Genomic DNA, 22,243 nt, shown 5'->3' with positions numbered 1-22,243 from the left:
CATGAAAACCCAGTCCACTTAGCAAGCAGCCATCTCCACGGCCACTCCACGGGTGGTGTTCTTCACAACTCCCACCCCGCCCCCACCCCCGTCTCACCACTGTCACTCTATCACCACCCTCCCGCCTGCTCAGCTTGGACATCCAAGTGATCTTGGATTCACCCCTTTCCTCCTCTCCCTTCCACTGCTCTGCTTCTCATCTTCCCCCGATTCGGGGCTGAACCTTTTTTTTTTTTAATTTTTAACGTTTATTTATTTTTGAGAGAGGGAGAGGGAGGCAGAGTGCAAGCAGGGGATGGACAGAGAGGGAGACACAGAATCTGAAGCAGGCTCCAGGCTCCGAACTGTCCTCACAGAGCCCGACGCGGGGCTCCAACTCATGAGCCGTGAGGTCATGACACTTAACCAGCCAAAGTTGGACGCTTAACCCAGTGAGCCACCCAGGCGCCCCCGTGGCTGAACCTTTGATCCCAGAGGGTCCAACTGACGACTCCCATGGAAAGTGGGCAATGATTCTCAAAGGCATTATCAGTGGCAGGTAACAGAGCTGGCAGCAAGGGCATATACATGATTTGCAAAAGCTTTTCTGGTAATACTTCCAGGACGCCTGGGTTGCTGGGGTGGTTCCCTCCTACTTGAGAATCAGGCCCGGCTCTGCATTAACACCAGCACCCTCTCAGGTGAGCCCCCCATTAGCACAGACCTCAACAAGGGCCTCCCCACGCACCGTCGGTTCTCACTGTCCCACGCCCTCCTCTGTATTTCGCCTTGGCCATCTTCCTGAAATCCAGTCTCATTTCCTTGTCAGTGGCTCCCTGTTTCCTATATAATTAACACCTCTCAGCCAGCAGCCGGGGACTTTCTGATTGTATGTAACCTTACTTCCCTTTCCCCCTCACTGCCCTGAGCTCAAGGCTAATCTACGCTGAACAAACTCTGCCTGAACTGTCCACCACCAGAGCTTTGCTCTCAGACGGTTTCCTCTGCCAAGAACGGCTTTTCTTCCACCTCCTCCCACTGAGATCCTGCTCACCCTTCCTGGCCCAGGTCACACACAGTCCCAGACCACTCCTGATGAAGCTTTCTGCTTTATCCCAGGCTAAGATTACTCTCCCCGTCCTCGGTGCTCCTACCGCACATCGCAATCGTCTGAACTTCTGCTAGAGCTCTTAGCACATTCGTGATGTAAGTTATCTGCAAGTGTCGCTCGCCCCCCGGGGCAGTTTCTTACAAACAGAAGGCAGCTGAATTCCTTTATGCATGTATTCATTCAGTAAATATTTGTAGAGCAATCACTACCTGCCAAGCATCAGCAGAGAGAAAAGTGATCATATTCCCATTATGTGCCAGGTGGTAAGATTGTGCCTATTCCAGAGCAGAGGGCAAGGTCACACGGCCCTCGAAGGTAGGTGTTCTTATTCTTCCCACTCTCCCTTCCGAAGAGGAAGCCAAAGTTCTGGCCACATGTGCCAATAAAGGGGCAGGATGAGGATTTATCGCCATGTCTGTCCAACCCCATAGATGTTGCTTTTCGCACAGGATCTAAAGCCCAGAGGTTGAATTCTCTCTCACTAACTACAGTCTGACAACCTGTACCTATTCTTCTCGTCTGAGTACAGTCCCCCTGCCTCCTGTTTTATCTTCAGCATTTCATCGATGCAGAATTCATCGATGCAGAATTTCATCGATGGCCCACTGTACTCAGTTGGATGAGTAATGACAGAGTATGTACCCAAAGGACTTGGATGTAAGCAAACTCAGAACTTCCCACGTATGTGAACAGACGCCCTTTCCAAAGGAAAAGCTAGGACCATCAACAGACGCCCTTTCCAAAGGAAAAGCTAGGACCATCAACACGAATAATGATAGTTTTGTGTATTCTTAGGTGTCACATAACATGAAGGCAACATCCTCATGCGTGGTTGAGTTTTGCTTCTAACCACCAAGCAGAGGGCATGGTCAATGACGGGAGGGGGCATAGTGTCGAGTTGCCTAGGGAAAGCCCCCCAACCTCTCCGCCAGTATCCGATGTCACAGTATAAACCTTCCTCCCCAGCAGCAACAGCACTTCTGGGCGGGGGAGCGAGGAGAGGGGCTCAGGCCTGGGAACCAGCAGTCTACATCCTTCCTGTCATATTTGGACTTCCACACCCACCTGTGCTCTTGGCCTCCCAGGCTTTGGTGGAGGACACGGTGGGACTTTCGTGGCTACCTGCCCACATGCTAAATCTTTCCCTGGCACCTTTTCCTAACCTGACGGGGTACAGATAAGGCCCCCAACTCCAACCCAAGCCCACTCAAAAGTGATTTTAATCTGAGAAGCCGTAAGTAAATTATGGGTTTTATGTGCATCAACATGTACTTTAAGCCATGTGAAGTCGGTCATTTCCAGGCAGCTGCTTATGAAGAAACAAAGGGACTTTGTACAGAGAAATTCCCTAGCCCTGGAGTCATTTTACATCTCTAAAAGAAAAAGGATGCGAAAAATGCACATTTAACAAGGCATACACATTTCTTAAGGAACTGTAAAACCGTTCCCACAACTTTTGCAAAACCTTGAAAACTAAAGATAATACACTTCCTTTTCAGTTACCAAGCTCAGCATTAAAACATCAACCCAAGGGATCAGGGATTTACTCTCCAGATGTTTTATTGTGGTTTGGGAGAGAGTCAAAGCTGCCTCTCTCCGTGGGGAAATAAAACGAGATCTAATTAAAAGTTTACAGTTGAATTACCTTAGAATAGTGGCTCTCTCTCTCCTTCTTGCCACGAAGATTGAGTATTTGTTAAACATGGTTATTCACGTCCATCTTTAAAGAGCTGATCAATTATCCCAATTTACGGCAACAATAATATTTAAGTTCCCACTGAGGCCAACTCACAACAGACATCCATACCGAAAAGGGAATTACACAGCGCTCTCAACGTGTCATTTGCGAGAAAGTTATGAATTCCTTACCTTGAAAGTCATTATGAGATGAGTAAAATGGAATTCTGCTTCCAGATCCAGTTGGATAGTTACGTTTTCCACGCCTATAGGAGATTTTTTCAAAATTCAAAAAGGAAATAGTAAGGAAAACAGGAACATCTGTGAACGGTCGGGAGTATTTTTCTTGAATTCTCTTTACGCCCCACACAGAACCCCTCTCGGCGCTCTGACAGTGAGGCTGAAGACAAGACCCCTTGGTCTTGGCTTAGGCGGGGAGGCCCGGGCCAGAATGAACCTTCAGTTTTCCTCAACTCATTCTGGAGCTCCACATATGGACTCTGCTCACCGGAACAAGACACCTGGCGGGAAGCCTGGAGCTGCTGTCAAGAAAGGCAGCTTCTGCTTAGGACAAAGTAAAACATCTTCCCAAATCTAAGCCAAGGGACTCTCCAAGGGGGGGAAGGAAGGGGTCCGCTTCCTGTGCACAGCAGGGGTTCAGTTTGCAGCCTAAAGCAGGGGACTTAATCCTCCTGGCAGGGGTGGGGGGGGGGGAGACACAAATATTCCTTTTTTTATGCAGCAGCAAAGAAAATCAGAGCCTACCGCGTCTGTTACTTACACTCCCATTTAGAAAGACGTATCCCTGATGGGGAGGCCTTTGGATGCATCGCCACAACCGAAAAAAACAATGCCAGAGACAAAGAATTGGCCAAATAAATAAACTGGCCCAGAACAAATACTAGCGTCTTCCCTTTCAGGGGAAAGCCTGAACAAACAAATGAGCCTTTGCGCCGTCCCCTGAGTCCCCTGAGGGTCGGTCAGTCCCGCCACACAGAAAAGACCACTGGAATTCCAGAGATAGAAAGGACCCCCTCTCTCATCTTGGGCCCTCAAGCCCACCTGTTTGCTAAAGGAGAGCATTTCCCCGTTTCCTGTGCTTGAGAGCACTTTGGGGGTCCACCTTCCAGAGCCTAAGAAGTCTTAACTGCAGGAAGACAGGAATGTGTCAGAATGAATCATGTCACAGGCTGGTGTAGTTTCAGGAAATCAGTAGGACTTTTGAAATAAACTCTCCCACTGGAAAACCGCCAAGGCAATTGTGGGGGGTGGGGGGGTGGTCACTGAAACGGATATGAGTTAGTCGGAATGTTAAAGAAAAACATTATAATCATACTAACTAACCTTATCTAACTTATTAAAAAGAACCGTCTCATAAACCTACTCTGGACGTTTCTGAGTGAAATGTTAGCTAAGCAACTACGCAGCTCTTCTCTCCCAGGCTTTTAAAAACCTGCGAGATTTGTTCAAAATGAAGAGATAACAAAAGATAACGTAAAGTACCAACAGGACCAGTACCATGTCTGCAATGGAAGAAAATATGCTACAATGGGTACACTAAAAGCACATTCCACTTTAGATTTATAACCTGATAACAGCAGTAAAGTTTGTGTGTGTGTGTGTGTGTGTGTGTGTGTGTGTGCGCGCGCGCGCGCACGCGAGCGCCCGCGCATGTGTGTTTCAATATGGGAAGAAAAATCCACAGAGAAAAGAAACCAGATCATTCTTCTACAGGGTATTTGACTTCTGTCCGACCTAGAAATAGATCGTTAGGAAGGGTAAGTAAAAAGTAGCTGTACACGCCAACCCTGTTTCTATGCCTGAGCACCGATAATTTAATGCCACCAGAACACTGGACAAAACCCACAGAAAATGGATAAACTCACATCCATAAAGAACATCCCCAACGGTGAGTTATCAGACAACACGGAGGGGACAGCACTCATCAGTCTGACTTTCGGAAGACCAAACTCCAGCCCAACATCATCTGATCTCTTGTGACAGACAACACAAGCCCCTCTGCTTGAAGATCCCTTCCTTCTGACATTTGGGACTCTCTCGTCCAACAAATTCAAAGTTGCAGAAATTGATGAAGTCCTGACATAACCAAGAAAAACCCTTCTCTAGAATGACAGCACATGATGAACAACTTTACCGTCTATCAACTTGATACTAACGTTGAGGCATTCTTTTTTTTAACTTTTACTTTTAATTTTTTTAGAGGCATCCTTCTAATTGTCTTTTCATTTCACTGGAAGAATGTGGGCAGTCAGGACATGCTCCCGCTCCCTGTTTGGAATAAGCTCTATGCTATTTCAGAAGTCCTCTGTGACTTAGGTACAGATTTATAGAACCTTCTCTTTCACACTGAACCAAGATAACCTCCTAAAAGAATTGATAAGGTTCTAATCTACATGCTTTCTAAGGACCAGCCTGTCTCAGTCTGGTAACCTATGCAATCCCATGGCTGACCAATAATCAATCCTCCCTAGAAACCAACAGTTTTCTAGAAAGCATGTGTAACTTCATAATTAATGACAAAGAAGTGTATTAAGGGAGTCCCTCTTTACAGAATGTTAAATGACGGCAAACATCTGAAAATGTCCCAGGCGTAGGGCATATAGTAAAAAGATCTAGTACAGTCAATGCTTTCTATGACCATCCCTAGGTTCACTTCTTTGACAGCCAAAATTCTCATACTCTTTTGAAAGATCTAATGGTCCACTGTTAATTAAGAGACACAAGAACTCTACCTTTATTTCCTAAAGTTCAGTCTTCAAGTTTGAAACAAATGCAAAACTAATTTGGGCTTAGTTTCCCGGTGAAGTAACATCAAGTTTAATGAATTTACTAAACCCAAACCCAAAAGGCAAAGGAAGGAAAAAGGGCTGAATTCCCATACTCACTAAAGGAATTGAGTTGGGGTCATATCCATGTTGACAGAGTCATTGAAAATTTAGATTTAGTGCTGCTTCACAGTACTATTACTGAATTTTCTCGAGATGGAAGGAAGGTGTTGGTAGAAGTGGGGGCTGATTCTGCCCTTTCTTTTGGGGTTGATCCCAAAGAAAGATGCTCTATTTTGGGGAAGATTAAGGGCCTGAAATAGCGCAGGGTCTCCCCCCACCCCGGCCCCATCCTCCCGATACACCCTGCCCCCTACCCCGTAAAGGCTCCCCTCAGGGTAAGGACCAGGAAATATCCCTTTGGTCCAGCATGAAAGACTGCTTTCTTATAGAAAGTGCATGCTTCAGGAAGGAGGATCAGATTTTACCATGAGAAGTTAGTGCTTCAGGCAGTAAATCTGCCAAAGACCATAATTACAGGGCAGAGAAATCAATCGAGATTACAAATACCCAGGAGCCTGCGAGCCCCTTCCAGGTGACCAATCTCATTCTACAGAACTTCTCACACCAACCACATACCATTTTCGGATTGCCACCAAATCTTAAGGCGGTTTGGAGCAAATGTAGTGACCACATTTTCAATGAGATGACTGTCAGGATTGAGGGTCTCATGATAAGGATCTTGTGAATTGCACATGAAGCATTTTTTGTCCTCCTGAAAGCAAAGTTAGTTTCATGAGTGTAGGAAGCAATCTCTCTCTCTCTCTCTCTCTCTCTCTCTCTCTCACACACACACACACACACACACCAAAAATCAAGCCCACAATACAAAAATCAAACCTGCTTGCTTCAAGAACAATGAATGTGTCCAAATTACTTACATGCCATATAATATGCCTTCCACTTTTTAACTCATGGAGTATGAATTACTCCTGAAAACTTCCTCCACTCTTGTAAATTCAAGGTCAAAAGTAAAAGAAGGCATTGTTTCCACAAGCTAGTACTTGAATCAAAATGAAATTTCTAGGCCTAAGCCTCCATCTCAATGAATAATAGCTAGAGAAGCTTACACTTAAAGCGAGATGTGGAAGAGGTATTAGAAAATTTTTGCTGACATGCTTTAAAGCAAACTGAAAAATGAAAGGAAAAAAAAAAACAACTCACACAGCCTGATTTTCTAAAACCAACATAATTCAGAGGCCAAATGTTAGGCGAATGTATTTAAGAAGCTTTGGGAAATACAGAACCAGTTTTCCGAGCCTCTGCGCTGCCCCAGCAGTGAATCAAGGGTGGCAGCTTGTAGGGAACATCTACAAACTACTCAGGATATTGGGGAAGTGGGTACCTGCCGGGGTGAACCCACTATAAACAGACCAATTCACACAAGGCCAACATGCACTAAGACAGGCACCCACAGAGGTCCACATACACCTCATGAACAACATTTAAGCAGGGGTGATATTGTGAGGAGGACAATACCCACGGACTGGACTCTTATGTTTGTATTTAGTTAGCTATTAGTTATCACCTTCCTCCCCAAAGGATTTAGGGACTAGTGATATGTACTAAGACAAAGAGAGAGAACAGAAATCAGGAATGCAATGGGACCAAATACTGGACAAAATACTTAAGATTCCTGCCTCAGTTTTCAGACCCATTAAATGCTTGAGAAAAGTGCACACCCAGGCCCTTTCTCTCGGCTCTGGTATCTACAGAGAGCACTCCACGCTTTCACGGCTAATCACGTAAACCAGAGAGTTTAGCTCTGGCTGGCCTGTAAGACAAACAGTTCAATTCTCATTCTGGTCAAAGCCGGTCTCAGAATCTGGTGACTCATTTACAGGATGTCCTCGCCTCTGAGGTGAATGTTAACATAATATTTTAGGTAAAATTTACATGCTAATATTAGAAAAGGTAACATCAACGGCCTTCATTAACTTGTAGTCAAGAAAACTAATACTGGAGAACAATTACCAGAACTTAAAAAAAAAAAAAAAGGTTAATTATAGCCACCCTTCTAATCAGGAGGAAACAGTCTAGACATCTCTGTATAAACCTGGAAGCAAATGAGCGGAATCCACTTGACCACATTCCTCTGGTTTAATTTATCAGGTCTACAGAATGGGCTCCCTTTCTGCTTTGGAAAAGTGACTCCATTTTAAGGCATCTGTGGTGCAAACCGTAGGACATCATCCTTTTCCCAAAGGGCAGGTGTACAGGTAGGCGGATGGGCCAAAATTACAGCAATTGCCTCTGGCCCTTGCCCTGCACGTGAGACTAGCCCGCCTTTGGCTTGCTTTCGAGGCCAGAAATATCTGCATACTTAAAAAAAAAAAAAAAAATCAAGGAAAAGGCTTCTGATTCTAGGTAGCTTATGCTTTGTCTTCTTTTAAAATTAGTTTGGACTTTTTAAAAATAGGACTTTTGAAATCTAAGATCTAGGCCTACTTTTAGAAAGGACACCCTGAAATTTCATTTTGGTCCTCCTCTACCAGGGTGCCATGGCAACCAGGGCATTTGAAAAAGTATCTACTGGAGGATAGATGGGAACAGCACCACACCAGAAAATATTAGGTTCAGTGGCTAGAGTGACCTCACAAGACATCTGTCAGTGCTACAATACCCCTCCCTCAAGCGCAAGACTTAGGAAAAACCCATGATCACTACTCAGTCTAAGAAAGAGATGATGGACTATCTCTTATGCACATTTCCAAGGAGGACAGATCACAAAACAACAACAGTGGAGACTTCTGGAGGCCTGGGGTCAGGATCCCGGGCAGGGGCCAGGTCCGGGCGGTCCTGACTTTCCATAGGGACTATGCGGGCGGTGGAGGCGGCAGGAAATGTATGGCGGATGCAACTGTGCAAACGGAGATGGAGCAAAAAAGGGCGAGCAACCCATCTAATCCCGGGACTCCCCGACTGGCCGCGCTTCCTATCTGGATAGCTGGCAGGATGTGGAGTCCTCAGCGCCCGGCCCCTCTGGTCTGGACTGGAGGAGGCGCGCGCGCGCAAAGCCTAGGGCTGGGACCTCTGCCCTCACCTGGAGGTGGCTGACAATACAGTAGGGCTCAGGCTTGTGCAGCCCGCACGTCGAGGTCACCGAGAGCTTTTGTGCTCGGCCGATGAGAAGGTCGCCAGTGGCGGGGTAGCAGCTGCCCTCCGCGCAGCCGTAGCTGAATTCGGGTTCTTGAGCGCGCACTTGGGCTCCGCACAGGGCTGTGGAAAGGGCAGGCGACAGGGGAGGTGGGGAGGAGGGCACAAGCCGGGGGCGAGCCCAAGCGAAACGAACAAGCAGGGGCGGGAAGAGAGTAGGTTCAGAAGAAAGCAGAATGCACAGAATAGAGGCACAATGGAAAGATGAGCGCGGGAGAGGCCAGGACGTGGAGAGGGTTCGGAAAGAGACACGATGTCAAATTTGTCCAGCAGCCCAGATCATTCCCGGGAGACCCTCATCCGTCCCGGGCAAGCAGCTCTGATCACAAAAGGTAGATGTGCAGACCAGCCACCTTGACGTGCCTGTGCCTGGACCTGTGTGCGGGGAGGCGACAGACGAACTGCCTATGTGCATGCGAGTAGGTGGATGAGTGTATGGACCTCGTGCGTGCGGCAGCCTGTGCACCCTCAGTGTGAAACCGTGAGTGTGCGTGCCAGATCTGTGAGTGTGGGGTCACGGATGTGTGTGCATGCACGCTTGGGGGGTCCCGGGCGCTCAGTTGGGGGCGAGGTGGTGGGACTTGCAGGGGACGCCGCTTTCCCGAGCAAGGGGTGAGTGAACAGTCCCTGTGGCTTTGGAGTGGCTTCAACGCTTCGTCATTCCAGGGAAGCACCCGGCCCAGCTGTTTCTGGCGCCATCCGGGGGCAAACAGCGATGGTTAATTGAAGCCACATGGCCCCAGTCAGTTCCCAGGACTAAGCCTGTGCTCAGCTTGGGCACTTAGCTGGGAAAAGGGCTCCAGGGGAGCCCCCCGCGGCGAGCCCCCCAACCCATCCCAGGCAGCCTGCCCCCCGCCCCCCGCAGTGGAGAGACCCACGGTGAACAAGCCAAAGGTGCAAAGCCCGAGCAGGGGCCGCGGATCCCCAGTTCTGGGCACCCAGCCTCGGGGATGCGGGTCCGCGGCGATCCTCGCGCGCAGTCCTCAGCCGCCACGGAGGGCGCTGGCGTTTAATCCCGGGGCGCGATTCCCACCCCAGCCCCTCTCCCGCCCCCGCCCCCAGGCTCCCGCGAAGCCGGGTCCAACGGCTTGTGGGGTTTCTTCCCAAGCCCACTCCTCTCCCCACCGCCGCGGCGCAATTACCTAAGAAACTGAAAGCGAACACCTGGAGCAGCCCCATGGCCAGTCCCTGCACAGCCGAGGGGACACGGCGGAGGAGGGGAGAACGCACCCGCCGAGCCGCCTGCCCGCTTTCCCCGTCTTCCCTTCTGGAGAGGTGGAGGAAAGAAACACAAAAAGAGAGAGCAACTGTTCAGAGAGAGGAGAGGGGCCCTTCCATTTCCTGCCGCTCCCACGGAAGCGGGGGGTCGGAGGGGAAAAAGCGCTCAGCCACTATGTCCTCCTGCCCGGGCGGTGCGAGCGCTCTCCCCGCAGCCCCGAGCCCAAAGAAGGGAATTAGAAAGTTTAGCCTTGGGAGGAACCGGGGGAGGCGCCTCCGCTCATGCGCACACGCAGAGCAGGGGCTGAGGGGGCGGGCGGCCACCGCCGGGGGGAGGGGGTGAGGTCCGGGTCCCACCCTCCCGGGGCGCCTCTTTTGTTTTAAGGCCGCGCCTGCGGTGGCCGCGGGCGTCAGGCTCTCCCGGTCTCCGGCGGGGCCACCCCGGGGTGCGCATCGCCTGCCGGAGCGCGGGGGGGCGGGAGGCGTCTGGGCTGGTGGCGGAGGTAGGTGTCGGGATCGCGGCGAGAGACACCCCCACCCCCTCCCCGGCGGGACCTACCGCGCACTCGGGCGTTTACATTTGCAAGGGGTGAGTCACGAAAGGGTACCCGGGGCCACAAACTCCCGCCCCGAGCGCCCGGGAAAGGCGGGTTAACCCTTTAGAAAGAGGGTCGACCTGTCAGGTTTGTTGCCTTACAAAGAAGGGAATCCCGGATCGCGAAGCTTGGGCTGGACGCGACGTCTCTAATGTCACCACGCGAGGCGACGAAACTGCTATTCCCTAGGCTTCCTTTGCGCGCACATTTATTCTGGACCTGCCACCCAGGTGGCCACGGCATCGAATTGCCCGTTTAATTCTGTTTTTAAAAATCTACTTACCTAAATCCAGACGATGGCTCTAATTAAGGTCGTTTCTCCAACGACACTATTGTTGGTGAAGCGTGTTTCCCATCTCACCGTGACAGGGTTGATTCAACCACGAATGAGACCCCCTTCAGGGTCTCCACAAAGCGCCACCTGGGCAATTCCAGAGAGGGACTCTATGGGGAGAGAGGGCTTCTAATGGCCTTGTGTGCGACCTGTCTGGTTGAATAAGGGGTAAACAGAGCTCGCCCACGTCCTGGGGGCTGGGGAGGGGGGCGGGAAGAGAGGCAGGCGGCGGGACTGCCGCCCTTCCAGTGAACTGGCCCAATTCTGCTGCCTTAGCAGTGGATGGATGGAGTCAAAGCTGGGGTTTGCGCAAAAGTGCCCTGAATAAGGGGAGTACAGTTAGTTGGTAGTCCCGGCAGGAGATTTTGCTTGCTTTTAATTACCCCAGAGAGAAGGGTTTAGTTGGTCAGCTTTTAACTTAGCTGCAATCAAACAGGACCCAGGGAAAGTTTAATCATTAGACCACAAAGTAAAGCTGCTTTATGGGTTTATAAACCTCCTTTCTGCTGAGGAAGGCAGGAGCCTCAGGTCTTGGTGATGCATTAATTATTCACTAAATCAGCACTTGCCCTGTTGCAGCCTCTGGAGATTTTTTTTTTTTTTTTGCCTCCAGCTAACGTCCAGGGTCCTTGGTGCTGGCTGGGCAGCCCTGAAAACACAAGAGAAAGCGGGTGCTGTTGTGAGGGTTTAATTTTGCAATGGAGGGTCTTCAGAGCTTAATTAAAAAACATTCAGAGGCAAATGCTTTAACCCTTGTGGAGCTCTTAATACCCTGGGTCAAAGTTGCTTATTAGTTTTTTATCCGTCCGTACTGCAAGCATCATGCATTTCTGCCTCTTTCACAAGACCTCCCTGCTACTCAGTGGTGATCATTTTCCCTGGTCAGTGTCTTCTCATAGATTGCAAAGAATTACCTACAGCCCTGAGGCTCTCACCTCATTCTCAGGAGTAAACATTACTGAGACAGTTAAGAGATTTGTTGAGTGGTTTGTTTGGGGGTTGTTTTTTTTTTTCTTTTGTTTTTTTTTAACACGTATGTGCAGGGGCTAGTGTATATAACACACCTTCACCATCTGACCACTCCATTGCTGAATTTGTCTCCATTCCCTGTCCTGGAACGTACTTTTGTCCTGGAAGCATGTGTCCTCCTCTGACCGGCTAAGCACAATGCTCTCACATGCAAACCTGCTCCATTTCCCCATCTTAAGGGAAGAAAACCAAAACCCTTCTTTATGCTATATACTCTCTACTCCTTTATTCCGTTTGACTTCTTAGCCCAGGTGCTTGAAAGGATAGTTCGCACTTGTGTTTCCAATCGGTTTCTCCTTCATCCCATTATAACAGAACTCCCATCTCCGCCACTGGTCTCAGTGATGACTGCTGGCCCTCCAACTGCCAAGTGCAATGGCCGTTTTCCCTAGTGGAACTCTCTGTGGTCTATCTCCCATGACCACGCCCTTCTTTTTTTTTCTTTTTCTTTTTTAACATTTATTTATTATTGAGAGAGAGACAGAGCATGAGCAGGGGAGGGGCCGAGAGATGGGGAGACACAGAATCTGAGCTGTCAGCACAGAGCCTGACACGGGGCTCGAACTCACAAACCGCGAGATCATGACCTGAGCCGAAGTTGGACGCTTAACCGACTGAGCCACCCAGGCGCCCCGACCACGGCCTTCTTGAGACTTTTCTTTCTTGGCTTCCAGGACACCATTCCAAAATTTCCCCATAGGACTGACTCCCTCTCTCCCATTTCTCTTTCCTCTCTCTTTCCCTTAAACATAGGGTGCTCCCAAAGGTTTTGTCTCCAGCTTCTCTTCCTTCTATAACCATTCTCATCTGTGACCAGCCTCTCCATACCTTCACCTTGGTCCTCCCTACATCTGTAACTCTAGCTTCTACCTTGTTTGGAATTTACATCCAGTTTCTAACAGCCTATTGAATATCTCTACTTTGATGGCCCATAAGTACGTGTGCTGCAAAACCTAAGTCACCTCCCACCCATCCCTCCTGGAACAAAATGTGTTCTTCTGTTTCTAATTTCTGTTATTGGCCCCATGATCCACCTCTGAGCTCAAGACGAGCCTGGGAACAAGACTGGCTCTATGATTTGCAGGACCCAGTGAAAAAGGAAAAGGAGCACGGGGACCCTTTGTTCAAAAATTAATGATTTCAAGATGGTGACAGAGCAGTAAACCTAGCCCGGGACCCTTCAGAGACTGTACACATCCTCCTTAAAACCAGCCCAGCTTGGGACTCATATTGGACATTTCCATCTCCTTACCTCTTCCTATCACTAGTTCCTGTCATTCCTATGTTACCAGCAACCAGCCACCACGTTCCCTTTGCTCCAACCTCATCACCCTGCCTTAGTTCAGTCTGCCCTCGTGTCTGGTCTGAACCCTGCAGGAGCCTCCCTGGCTGCCGTTTTGATTCCAAACTCTCCCTTTCTGCTGGTCTAATCCTCCCTAACATCACCAGAGGGATTTCTGAGGCACCCCTTTGATCATGTCGTTCCCTTGTTCGAAAGCCTTCAATGGCTTCCCTCTGCCCACGTGAGCTTCCTGAAGTTCCCAACACAGGGCATGCTTTATACTGTGCCTCTCTGTCCCATGGACCCTCTTTGAGCTCATCAGTGTAGTGAACACTACCACGCATCTTTGAAGCATCCACTTAAATAGACTTCGTCTCTACCCCCTCTCCACCCCCAACTCTGTCCACCAGCACCTTGTAAAAGCCTGTTCCGGCGTAAATGACGTAACGCTGTAACTATTTGTTTATGCCCTTATCTCCACTAGACAGTGAGTCCAGGCCAAGTATTGCGTAACACCGATTGATGCACAAACGTTGCCTAATATGACACGGGCACGTTGTAGGTGCTCAATAAATGTTTCTTGAGTGGAAGTAAATAAAGACTGGACTCTAGGTTCTAAAAACTTCTTTAAATCTTAAATGTCCACTTTCTACCCAACACGAGTTTCTAGTCAAGTAGCAAAAGAAATATCACCAGACTGGAGTTCATTTTAGGAACACTTCCAAATTTTGCTCATGAACCAATTCTTCCTCTCTGATGTTACAAATGTAGGAGGCATGAATCACTCTTGCTAGTAAAGCTCATTGAGGCTTTACTCCTGCTGACACCACCCCTACCCTCTTACTCATTCCACACATGTACCCCCCCTGGCACTACCTGCTTCAGCACAAGGCAGTCTTTTACTGGAAAGTTCTGCAGCATCTTGAATAGCAGATGCGACTGCAAATTGTTGGCCGTTCAGTCTCAAAGAATGTGCAACAGTTGTCTCCCCGAGGCCTTGATTATTTGCTTGGAAAAACAAAGCAAGAACTGCTTTCAAGGTTACCGTCACAGTCGTAAAATGCCATTTATGGGTCTCGTTTTAAGTCCTGGATTGACAGCGTAACGACAAGGAGGTCACATTCTGGGCTTTGACCTTTAGGTTCTAAAACCTGGCTGTCTACCTAACTCTGCTCTCTAGATTTGGGCTGTTTTGAAAATTAGATTGAAGGGTACTTTGTGAGAATCAGAAATGAACTCAAGAAGTTCCATGACCAGGAAAATTTGGAACAAATGTCACGTGGCACTTTCTCCATCTAATACCTCTCATAATATGCGGGACAGTAATTTGTAATTTTGCGCCAAATGCCCTTGCCCTCAGGGGCTCTCTGAGGGCAGGCACTGTGTTTTATTGAAATTCGTATTCTCATCCAAGGGCAGAGTTTTCAGTGTACAGAGTCACTCAGTATCTGCCTGTTGGATGAATGATTAAAACTGAATAACCCTTCCTTATGACCATTGAGGGAGCCCATAGGAATACCATCACCTTCTAGAATATGGAAGGCCTGAATCAGGCAGGGCGTCACAGCATTTTCAGTCTCAGACTATACAATAGAAGCTGCTATTTGGGCTTGTATTAACATCCCTTTGTCTGGGAACAGTCCCCAGACTCTCTTGGGGGGAACTAGTCCTTTGACGTTGTCAGCCCAACAGAATTTGGATGGGGCTAATCCCTCCGTGGGCTCCAGGCTAATCAGTACCCCTCTCTCTTCTTCTTCCCAGTGTTTGGTTCGGGGATGGGTATACAACTCAAGTTTTCCAGTGAGGGGACTTCTGGGATTTTTGTGGGAGAGAAAAAGCGCTCTCTCTCTGGACTTGAAGTTATATGGATGGAGCTGGTGGTGGCTGGAGACTGGGGCTGACCACAGAGAAGAGCAGAACTGGGGGAAGCAATAGGGAAGATCCTTAAGTACCACCTTAGAATATCTTGACCCAGCTATGCCTAAAGCCAGCGGACATTCCCCGAGCCAATACATTTTTTCTGGACATGTAGCGTCAGACTTACGAAGCTTTGTTGTTTGTAGCCTGAGATCTGGGACGTTTTTGTTTTCAATTGCAACATGACCTACTTTATCACGATCCAAGCAGACCCTTATCAATACGATCTTAAAAACAGCCATCTGTCTATTCTTAAAGAGCTCAGAAGAAAGGTCACAAATGAGTACCCAAGTCTATATTTGAATGTTTTAAGGTAGTCACTAAAAATAGGTATAAGAAGGTCACATCCATGCTTTTTACAGACTCTCTCAAGGCTGCATACCTATCGAACTTCACCTCCAGCAAGGGGGCCAAGAAGACACTTTAGATCCCACCAGGGGTAGGGTGGCACTTTCTACCCAGGTATGCCTGTGAATTCCATATGTCTTTAAAAGTTGTCTATATTTAACAAGAATGCCGTAGAAACACTCTAAGTGGGACACGTTTTCAGCTATTTATTCTTTGTTTATGGATTTTAGCATCTGGTTGCTAACCTGGCACTTTAAAAATGAGTAGGAGAGAGATTAATGTTTGAGGTAAGGCTAAAGAGCCTTAGCAAAGCTCTTAAATTTTTTTTTCAAATTAGATTCATAGCAGGATTAACCTCGATGTAGTCAATTAAACATTTTTAGACTTGAATGCTAGTCATGAACTAGTTTCATTTTTCTAGCATATCATATCTTTACCTTCATTCAGGAGTGTCCTGTGTAAGAAAGAGGGGCAGTAAGAATGTGAAAAACACAAGGGGCGCCTGGGTGGCTCAGTTGGTTAAACGTCCGACTTCGGCTCAGGTCATGATCTCATCATTTGTGTGTCTGAGCCCCGCATCGGGCTCTGAGCTGACAGCTCAGAGCCTGGAGCCTGCTTCGGATTCTGTGCCTCCCTCTCTCTCTGCCCCTCCCCCTGTTTGCGCTCTGTCTCTCTCAGTCTCTCAAAACTGAATAAAAGTTAAAAAAATAAATTAAAAAAAAAGAATAAAAAAGAATAAAAAGAAAAAAAAGAATAAAAAAACTACTTGCAGTTCACATACAATACAGTTTAAGACCTTTAAAAGTAAAGGTTTTTGTTTCTCTGGTCAGCTTTTGTCAACTTTGATAGTTACATTCACAAACATTTGTATAACTGGAAGTTTAAGAAATTATCACAACTATTTGCTCTATAAATACTTAAAAAATTTTTTCAGATGAGCTATGTGCTTGGACAAAATACATCAACATCCACAATTTGAGGCCTGCTTTTTGTTTTAAAATGGTTGCTTGCTTGAAAATCACAAACATCCAATTGAGTAGAAGCTAACACTGAGAGTTTGATAGTTGCATTTTAGAAACACTTTTAATTAAACTCAGTTCACCTCTTATGGAAATCTGCCTAAAACTGTATTATTTTTTAATGTTTATTTTCGGGGGAGAGAGACAGAGCCTGAGCAGGAGAGGGGCAAAGACAGAGGGAGACACAGAATCTGAAGCAGGCTCCAGGCTCTGAGCGGGGCTCGAACTCACGAACCAAGAGATCATGACGTGAGCCGAAGTTGGATGCTTAATGGACTGAGCCACCCAGGTGCCCCCTAAAATTATATTTTAAAGACTCTTCTGAAAATTGTATTTCAGTTGGTGTTACTTCCCTTGGCTTTGTAAGGATGCTGAAATTTGGTCAATAGCCCGAGGAGGAGAAAAGGGCATTCTGTATTTTTTTTTTTTTAACTCTTCCTTTACTCTTTTTTAATCCAGATTCTGTCTTTCTCCATTTGAAATGTCCAGTTCAGTTCCCAGTAAGTCCCTAAAGTCCTCACCACATTTCCCTAGGAGTCCCCAGTCACATGCCTGGCATACAGTAGGTACTTAGGAAATGCTTAGGGAATGAAAAAGCATTTATTTAACCTCTATTTTGAGACCAATAAGGTTCAGGCAGTATCTTTGTACCAGAGGCTTGAAGGGATAGTTTAACCTACTCTCTTGCTGCAACCCTATCACATAGTTCTAGGTTATTAATTATTACCTAGGGTGATCTGGGAAACTAGATTTAATTAGCAAGTTAAATGCTCTACCCATGGCTTGTACTAGGAGGGGATCCTGATTCCCAATCCGGTCTTTTCCCTGAGAAGATGGAACCTTTGATCTGAGGACGTGTCAGAAGTGATGGAAATGCTAGTTCAGAAGCCATCACCTCTGTCGTGTAGCACAGCCTTGCCTCATTATCCCCCACCACGATGTCCTTGGCCTTCTAGAAGAATTAACTCTACAACTGTGGTCCCTCTAGAATAAGCCCGATCTTCCGGAAAGAGTATTTATTTCATCAAGGCCGTCGCGCTTGAGGCTGCCAAGGCTGGTAATCAGACTTGTGAAGGGCAGCCCACCCAGAGCTGAGTGGCTGCATTTTTATCCCATCAGAAACAAGCCAGCACTCGGCCTCACTCCAGGATTAGGTGCTATTTCACGTATCGGGCTGTTTGCCAGACAAAGAAGTTGGAGGATGTGTTTGCCCTTTCCAAGATGGCTAAATGGGATGCTGCTATTAACCTCTGAGTAAATGGTTTCTCCGTGATCCTATCTGGAAAACATGGAATACGGGGCTGATAATTCAGTCATCTACTCAGGACTTTTTCGTCCAAGTGCTGACCATCGCTGGTCGGTGGCCTTCGACTTTGGAAGCTCCAGTTGTCTACCTGGTTAGTACCTTAAGCCTTAGCAGCAACCTCTGTCTCATTCTTTAACATTTCTTGAGTAGTTTCTATGTGCCAATCACTGCTATGTACTAATGGTATATGTTCTACAGTTAGAGAAGGCCAAGGCTGTCTTAAATACGTATACTATTAGCAAGAAGAGTAACAAGCGTTAGTCTAAGATGAATAACGAACACTACAATGTTCTATTTCTATAAACATATACATGTATGCATACATGAATAGGCAAAGTTCTAGAAAGTTCTAGGAAGAGGCGTAGCAAGATGGTGGGTACTTTCAGGGAAGGTACGGGCATTATGTTTGGGATGGGGGTTAAATAACGTTTTAACTTTTTAAATGATAATCTAATGTCTGTAGCTGGTATAATCAGACCAAAAAATTGTAACCCCGGGTTTTTGTTTGTTTGTTTTAGATATAAATGTCTGTTATACTTTGAATACAGCATATGCTGAATTTGGGCTAAGTCTGGGTTTTTACCTGAAAATACAAATTCAAAGAAAGACCTAGGAAATTAAAATCCCTTCTTTCTAGTCACCAATGAATTTACTAAATGAGACAACATGGCTCTTAACAAATTGGGACCATGTAAGTCACATTTCTATGCCTTGGTTTCCTCATCTGTAAAACAGGTACAAAGGTCACGTGCCTTAGCACACAATACAGGCTCTTCGAAATGTGGCCCCTTGTAATTACTCCCAATTCTGCATTCTGAGCTAGCAGCCTCTCGCCCCCCAACAAGCTGTAGCCTGAATATACTCACCATTCGCAAAAGCTAAACCCTGGTTTTTGGCTCATCCAGTTCCTTCTGCCTGGAATGCCTTCTCGGTCTTCTCTGCCAAGACAGCTTCTACTTATGTTCAAAGTCCAGCTCTGATGGTCCTTTGCATGTGGAACCTTCTCAGTTTCTACTGCCCAGATGCAATACTTGGACAGATACCTCTTGGAAAAGAGCTTTCTAGATTGTTCTGGACCAGCTGTGCCACACACGAGGCCAGGCGCCTCATCTCTTGCACTGTATCCCTAGCACCAGCACAGAGCACATCACTGGTATCCGACGAATGTCCACCAAGCAGATCGTTAGCGTAGGAGATTTTCTGTGTTTGCTAAATTGCGAGTGCGTGGAGAGCATCCGAATTTACCCAGCACTGAGCACAGAGCTCATCAGGTATTTGTTGAACGTGTTCATTCAATAAATGCCTGGATCTACGCCCAGTGTGCTTTCCGGGGAGAAATAATTCACAGGTAATTCTTCAGCCAGAATGAGTCATACCCAATATACATTAGTACTATGTATATATAGCACCATACTTTTCACCGTTTCTGATGACAGAATGGTAAGTCAACGTCCCCAGGTCTCACCGTGTCATCCGTAACGAGGTTCATAAGGGCACTAACAGAACTGATTGCTAGAAAGGTAAACGCGTGCCTTTCCGGAGGGCAATCTGAAATATTAAATTATATATAACTTTGACTCAGGGAAAATATGCCAAATCATGCAGGTAAAGAGGTTTACACTATTGTTTTTAAATAAGAGAAAAACGGGAAATGACCAACCCCCTATTGATGATCATTTAGGTTAATTATGCTCGACCCCTGTAATGGAATACTAGACATTTCCCTAAAAAGATAGTCCCATTTTTGGGGCATAACTGGGAGAAAGTAGGCTCCAATTACGAAAAATAAATGTAATATATGTACATTATATTTCTTGAGGGATTAAAAAGGGAAACCATACAGGAATTGCCTACAGACAGCCCCAAATTTTAAATGATAGTTTCCCCTTATTTTAGGGTTTTCTCCGTAATGAACATGTCAAGGCTTTGTTCTAAAAATCATTTCAAAATTAGGAGAGTTTCCTGTGATCGCCTGCTCCAAAGTGACCTTTTATGTGCAGAAGTGAATTTCACTTTAATAAACTCTGTAACCTTGATCACAGTATTGCAATGTTCACATCCCTGAGAAAAAAGTCTGTCTTCTGCACAGTCAAAACAGAAGAGAAACCAATCAGTCTTGCTGCTAGCCCTTAAAAGATGCAGGTATTTGATACAAACTTGAGTCTGAGTAGAGTAGAAACATTTATGGTCAATTTGCGTTTGCAATGTTAAGAGTGGCCGGGATTAAAATTCTTCTTAACTGCCTCCTTTGCTGTTAGGCTCCCAACAAAATATGGTAAACTGTGTTCACCGTTGAGAGTGGATTTTTTTTTTTTCTGACAAAGACCCATGTTTATAAATGTTTAAATCCTTCAGGTTGTCTGTATGTTAGAGCTGCCCTCCCAAGTGGATGGAGCGGAAAAATGGAATTTGTTATGGAGGAATTTTAGTATACCCATCTCTGTATATCTGCTGTATAGAATGCATGATGGTATGGTCTGAAGAGCTAAGAACTGGGATCTTAAAAAGGAAAAATTGCCACTTCAAACATATCCTATCTAAATACATTCACTTTTTGATATTGGTCTGTAATAAAGTTTAGACTTCTTTCCAGATGAAAGCAATTGTTCTTTTAATCCCCAATACGTGACCCTCTCCATTAGTATTTTGCTTTCCTAGGTGAGTCCTCATGCAGTATGGCCAACACAAAGCTAAACGTCAGTGTGGTAAAGATCCCCAAGTGTTTATCTTTAGATATGGGATGTTTATACAGCCTTTCCAAGCTTTGAGCTTCTTCCCATGGTACGAATCTCTGGAATTCTCAAACACTAGTTTGGCTGTTCGATTTTTCGGGCTCCATGAAACTTCCATTCCTGTTCCTTTCTAGAAAGTTCACAGTATCGTGATGCTTTTAATAGTCTCCATTGGGAGTCAAAGAAAAAAACAACAACCTGGGTTAAATATTCACTTTCACAGAGCTAAGAGTCTAGGTAGGAGTTTGGTTATTACAGAGTCCTGGAAATTGGTTGCATGTCCTATAGATGGACTATAGTAGTTGGGTTGGTTTTTCTATATGACCAAATGAATTTTGTTGAATACACACATATTGTAATAAGTTGTAGAAATAATACAACTTACTACGTAAAATCTGGCCTACCTCGTTATTTGTAAGGTACCTTGTTGCCCTGTTTTTAAAAACTACATGGAAGGTTTGAGGACTGAAAAGAATTCTGTTGAGTATGTTTGGGGACAACCATATGCTCCTTTAGTTGGCTGTTCTTAAAAGACCTACTAGTCCCACAAGAGGATACATGTTTGTTCACTAACATTAAGGATAAAGTATTTCAGGGTACCTGGGTGGCTCAGTCGGTTAAGCGTCCAACTCTTGGCTTCAGCTCAGGTCATAATCTCATGGTTTGTGGGTTTAAGTCCCGTGCTGGGCTCTGTGCTGGGAGCACGGAGCCTGCTTGTGATGCTGTGTCTCTCCCTCTCTGCCCCTCCCCTGCTTGGGCTCTCTCTAAATAAACTTAAAAAAAATGATAAAATATTTCTATTTGGTGAGCCATTTTTAATTTTGTTTTCTTTCTAGCAGAGTTACTTTCAGTGAAATAATTTCTAAGGCCATTTATATAAAAAATTGTAGTCAATTTTAAGAAAATGTTCTACTGTATTTGATGGACTGTTTAATAGAGGCTAAGACCAGTTAAAAGAACAAGTGGTCTTGAAATAGAGGGTCCAGGGACGCCTGGGTGGCTTAGTAGGTTGAGTGTCTGACTTTGGCTCAAGTCACGATGTCAACGCTCGTGGATTTGAACCCCACATCGGGCTCTGTGCTAACAGCTCAGAGCCTGGAGCCTGTTTTTGGATTCTGTATCTCCTCTCTCCACCCCTCCCCAGACCCCCTCCCCCTCTCTCTCAAAAAAAAAAAAAAAAGAGGGTTCAATAGAATGAGTATTGTCCTGGGATAGGTTTTCTATCACGGCTGCCTTAACATTTCTGTCAACTAGCTATGTGACCCCAGCTAAAGTAACCTCAGTACCCTTCTGAAAATGAGGGGAGAGGGGGAGGGAATTCTTTAAATCTCTTGCGTTTTGGCTTTCCTAAACCTTTTTCCTGAAGGAGAGGCAAGGTTGGAGAGAAGATCACATGCCACAGCCCCAGAGAGATGTCCGTAGCCAGCATCTCTAAGGGTTTGCCCAGTTCCATCTAGTACTTTTTGGACAGCCCTTTACAGGGAATACCTTCCACTGGTAGATTTTAGTTATTCTTTTTTACTGTAAATGTTTTGTGATCTATTTCCAAGTCTTCCCTGCAAGCGAGTAACCGTACTAACGCCTAGATTTTAATTCTTGGGAGGGAGAGCAAGAGAACTTTGCAGTAAACTTAGTCTATTACCAGCTGGTAAATGGGAGATAAAGTGTAGCCAGCCCTCTATTTCCTAGACTT

General features: G+C 46.2%; 1 protein-coding gene and 1 long non-coding RNA gene across 2 annotated transcripts in view; one reads left to right on the top strand and one right to left on the bottom strand.

Moving 5' to 3' along the window:
* LAMB1 (laminin subunit beta 1) overlaps positions 1-10,186 on the bottom strand; it is a 75,316-nt gene extending 65,130 nt beyond the window's left edge. The window contains exons 1-4 of the mRNA XM_006929110.3: positions 9,912-10,186; positions 8,657-8,832; positions 6,193-6,328; positions 2,960-3,033 (exon numbers count right to left, since the gene is read on the bottom strand). Coding sequence (XP_006929172.3) covers positions 2,960-3,033; positions 6,193-6,328; positions 8,657-8,832; positions 9,912-9,948 — 423 coding nt within the window. The 5' untranslated portion in view covers positions 9,949-10,186. The remainder of the gene's footprint in view (positions 1-2,959; positions 3,034-6,192; positions 6,329-8,656; positions 8,833-9,911) is intronic.
* A 183-nt stretch (positions 10,187-10,369) lies between these two features.
* LOC111559478 overlaps positions 10,370-22,243 on the top strand; it is a 44,929-nt gene continuing 33,055 nt past the window's right edge. Inside the window, exon 1 of the long non-coding RNA XR_006594116.1 lies at positions 10,370-10,490. This is a non-coding gene — a long non-coding RNA (uncharacterized LOC111559478). The remainder of the gene's footprint in view (positions 10,491-22,243) is intronic.

This window comes from Felis catus, chromosome A2, assembly GCF_018350175.1.
Source record: "Felis catus isolate Fca126 chromosome A2, F.catus_Fca126_mat1.0, whole genome shotgun sequence".
NCBI classification, from domain to species: domain Eukaryota; kingdom Metazoa; phylum Chordata; class Mammalia; order Carnivora; family Felidae; genus Felis; species Felis catus.
Note: the sequence above shows the minus strand (reverse complement) of the source record. Positions and strands in the feature narration are given on the sequence as shown.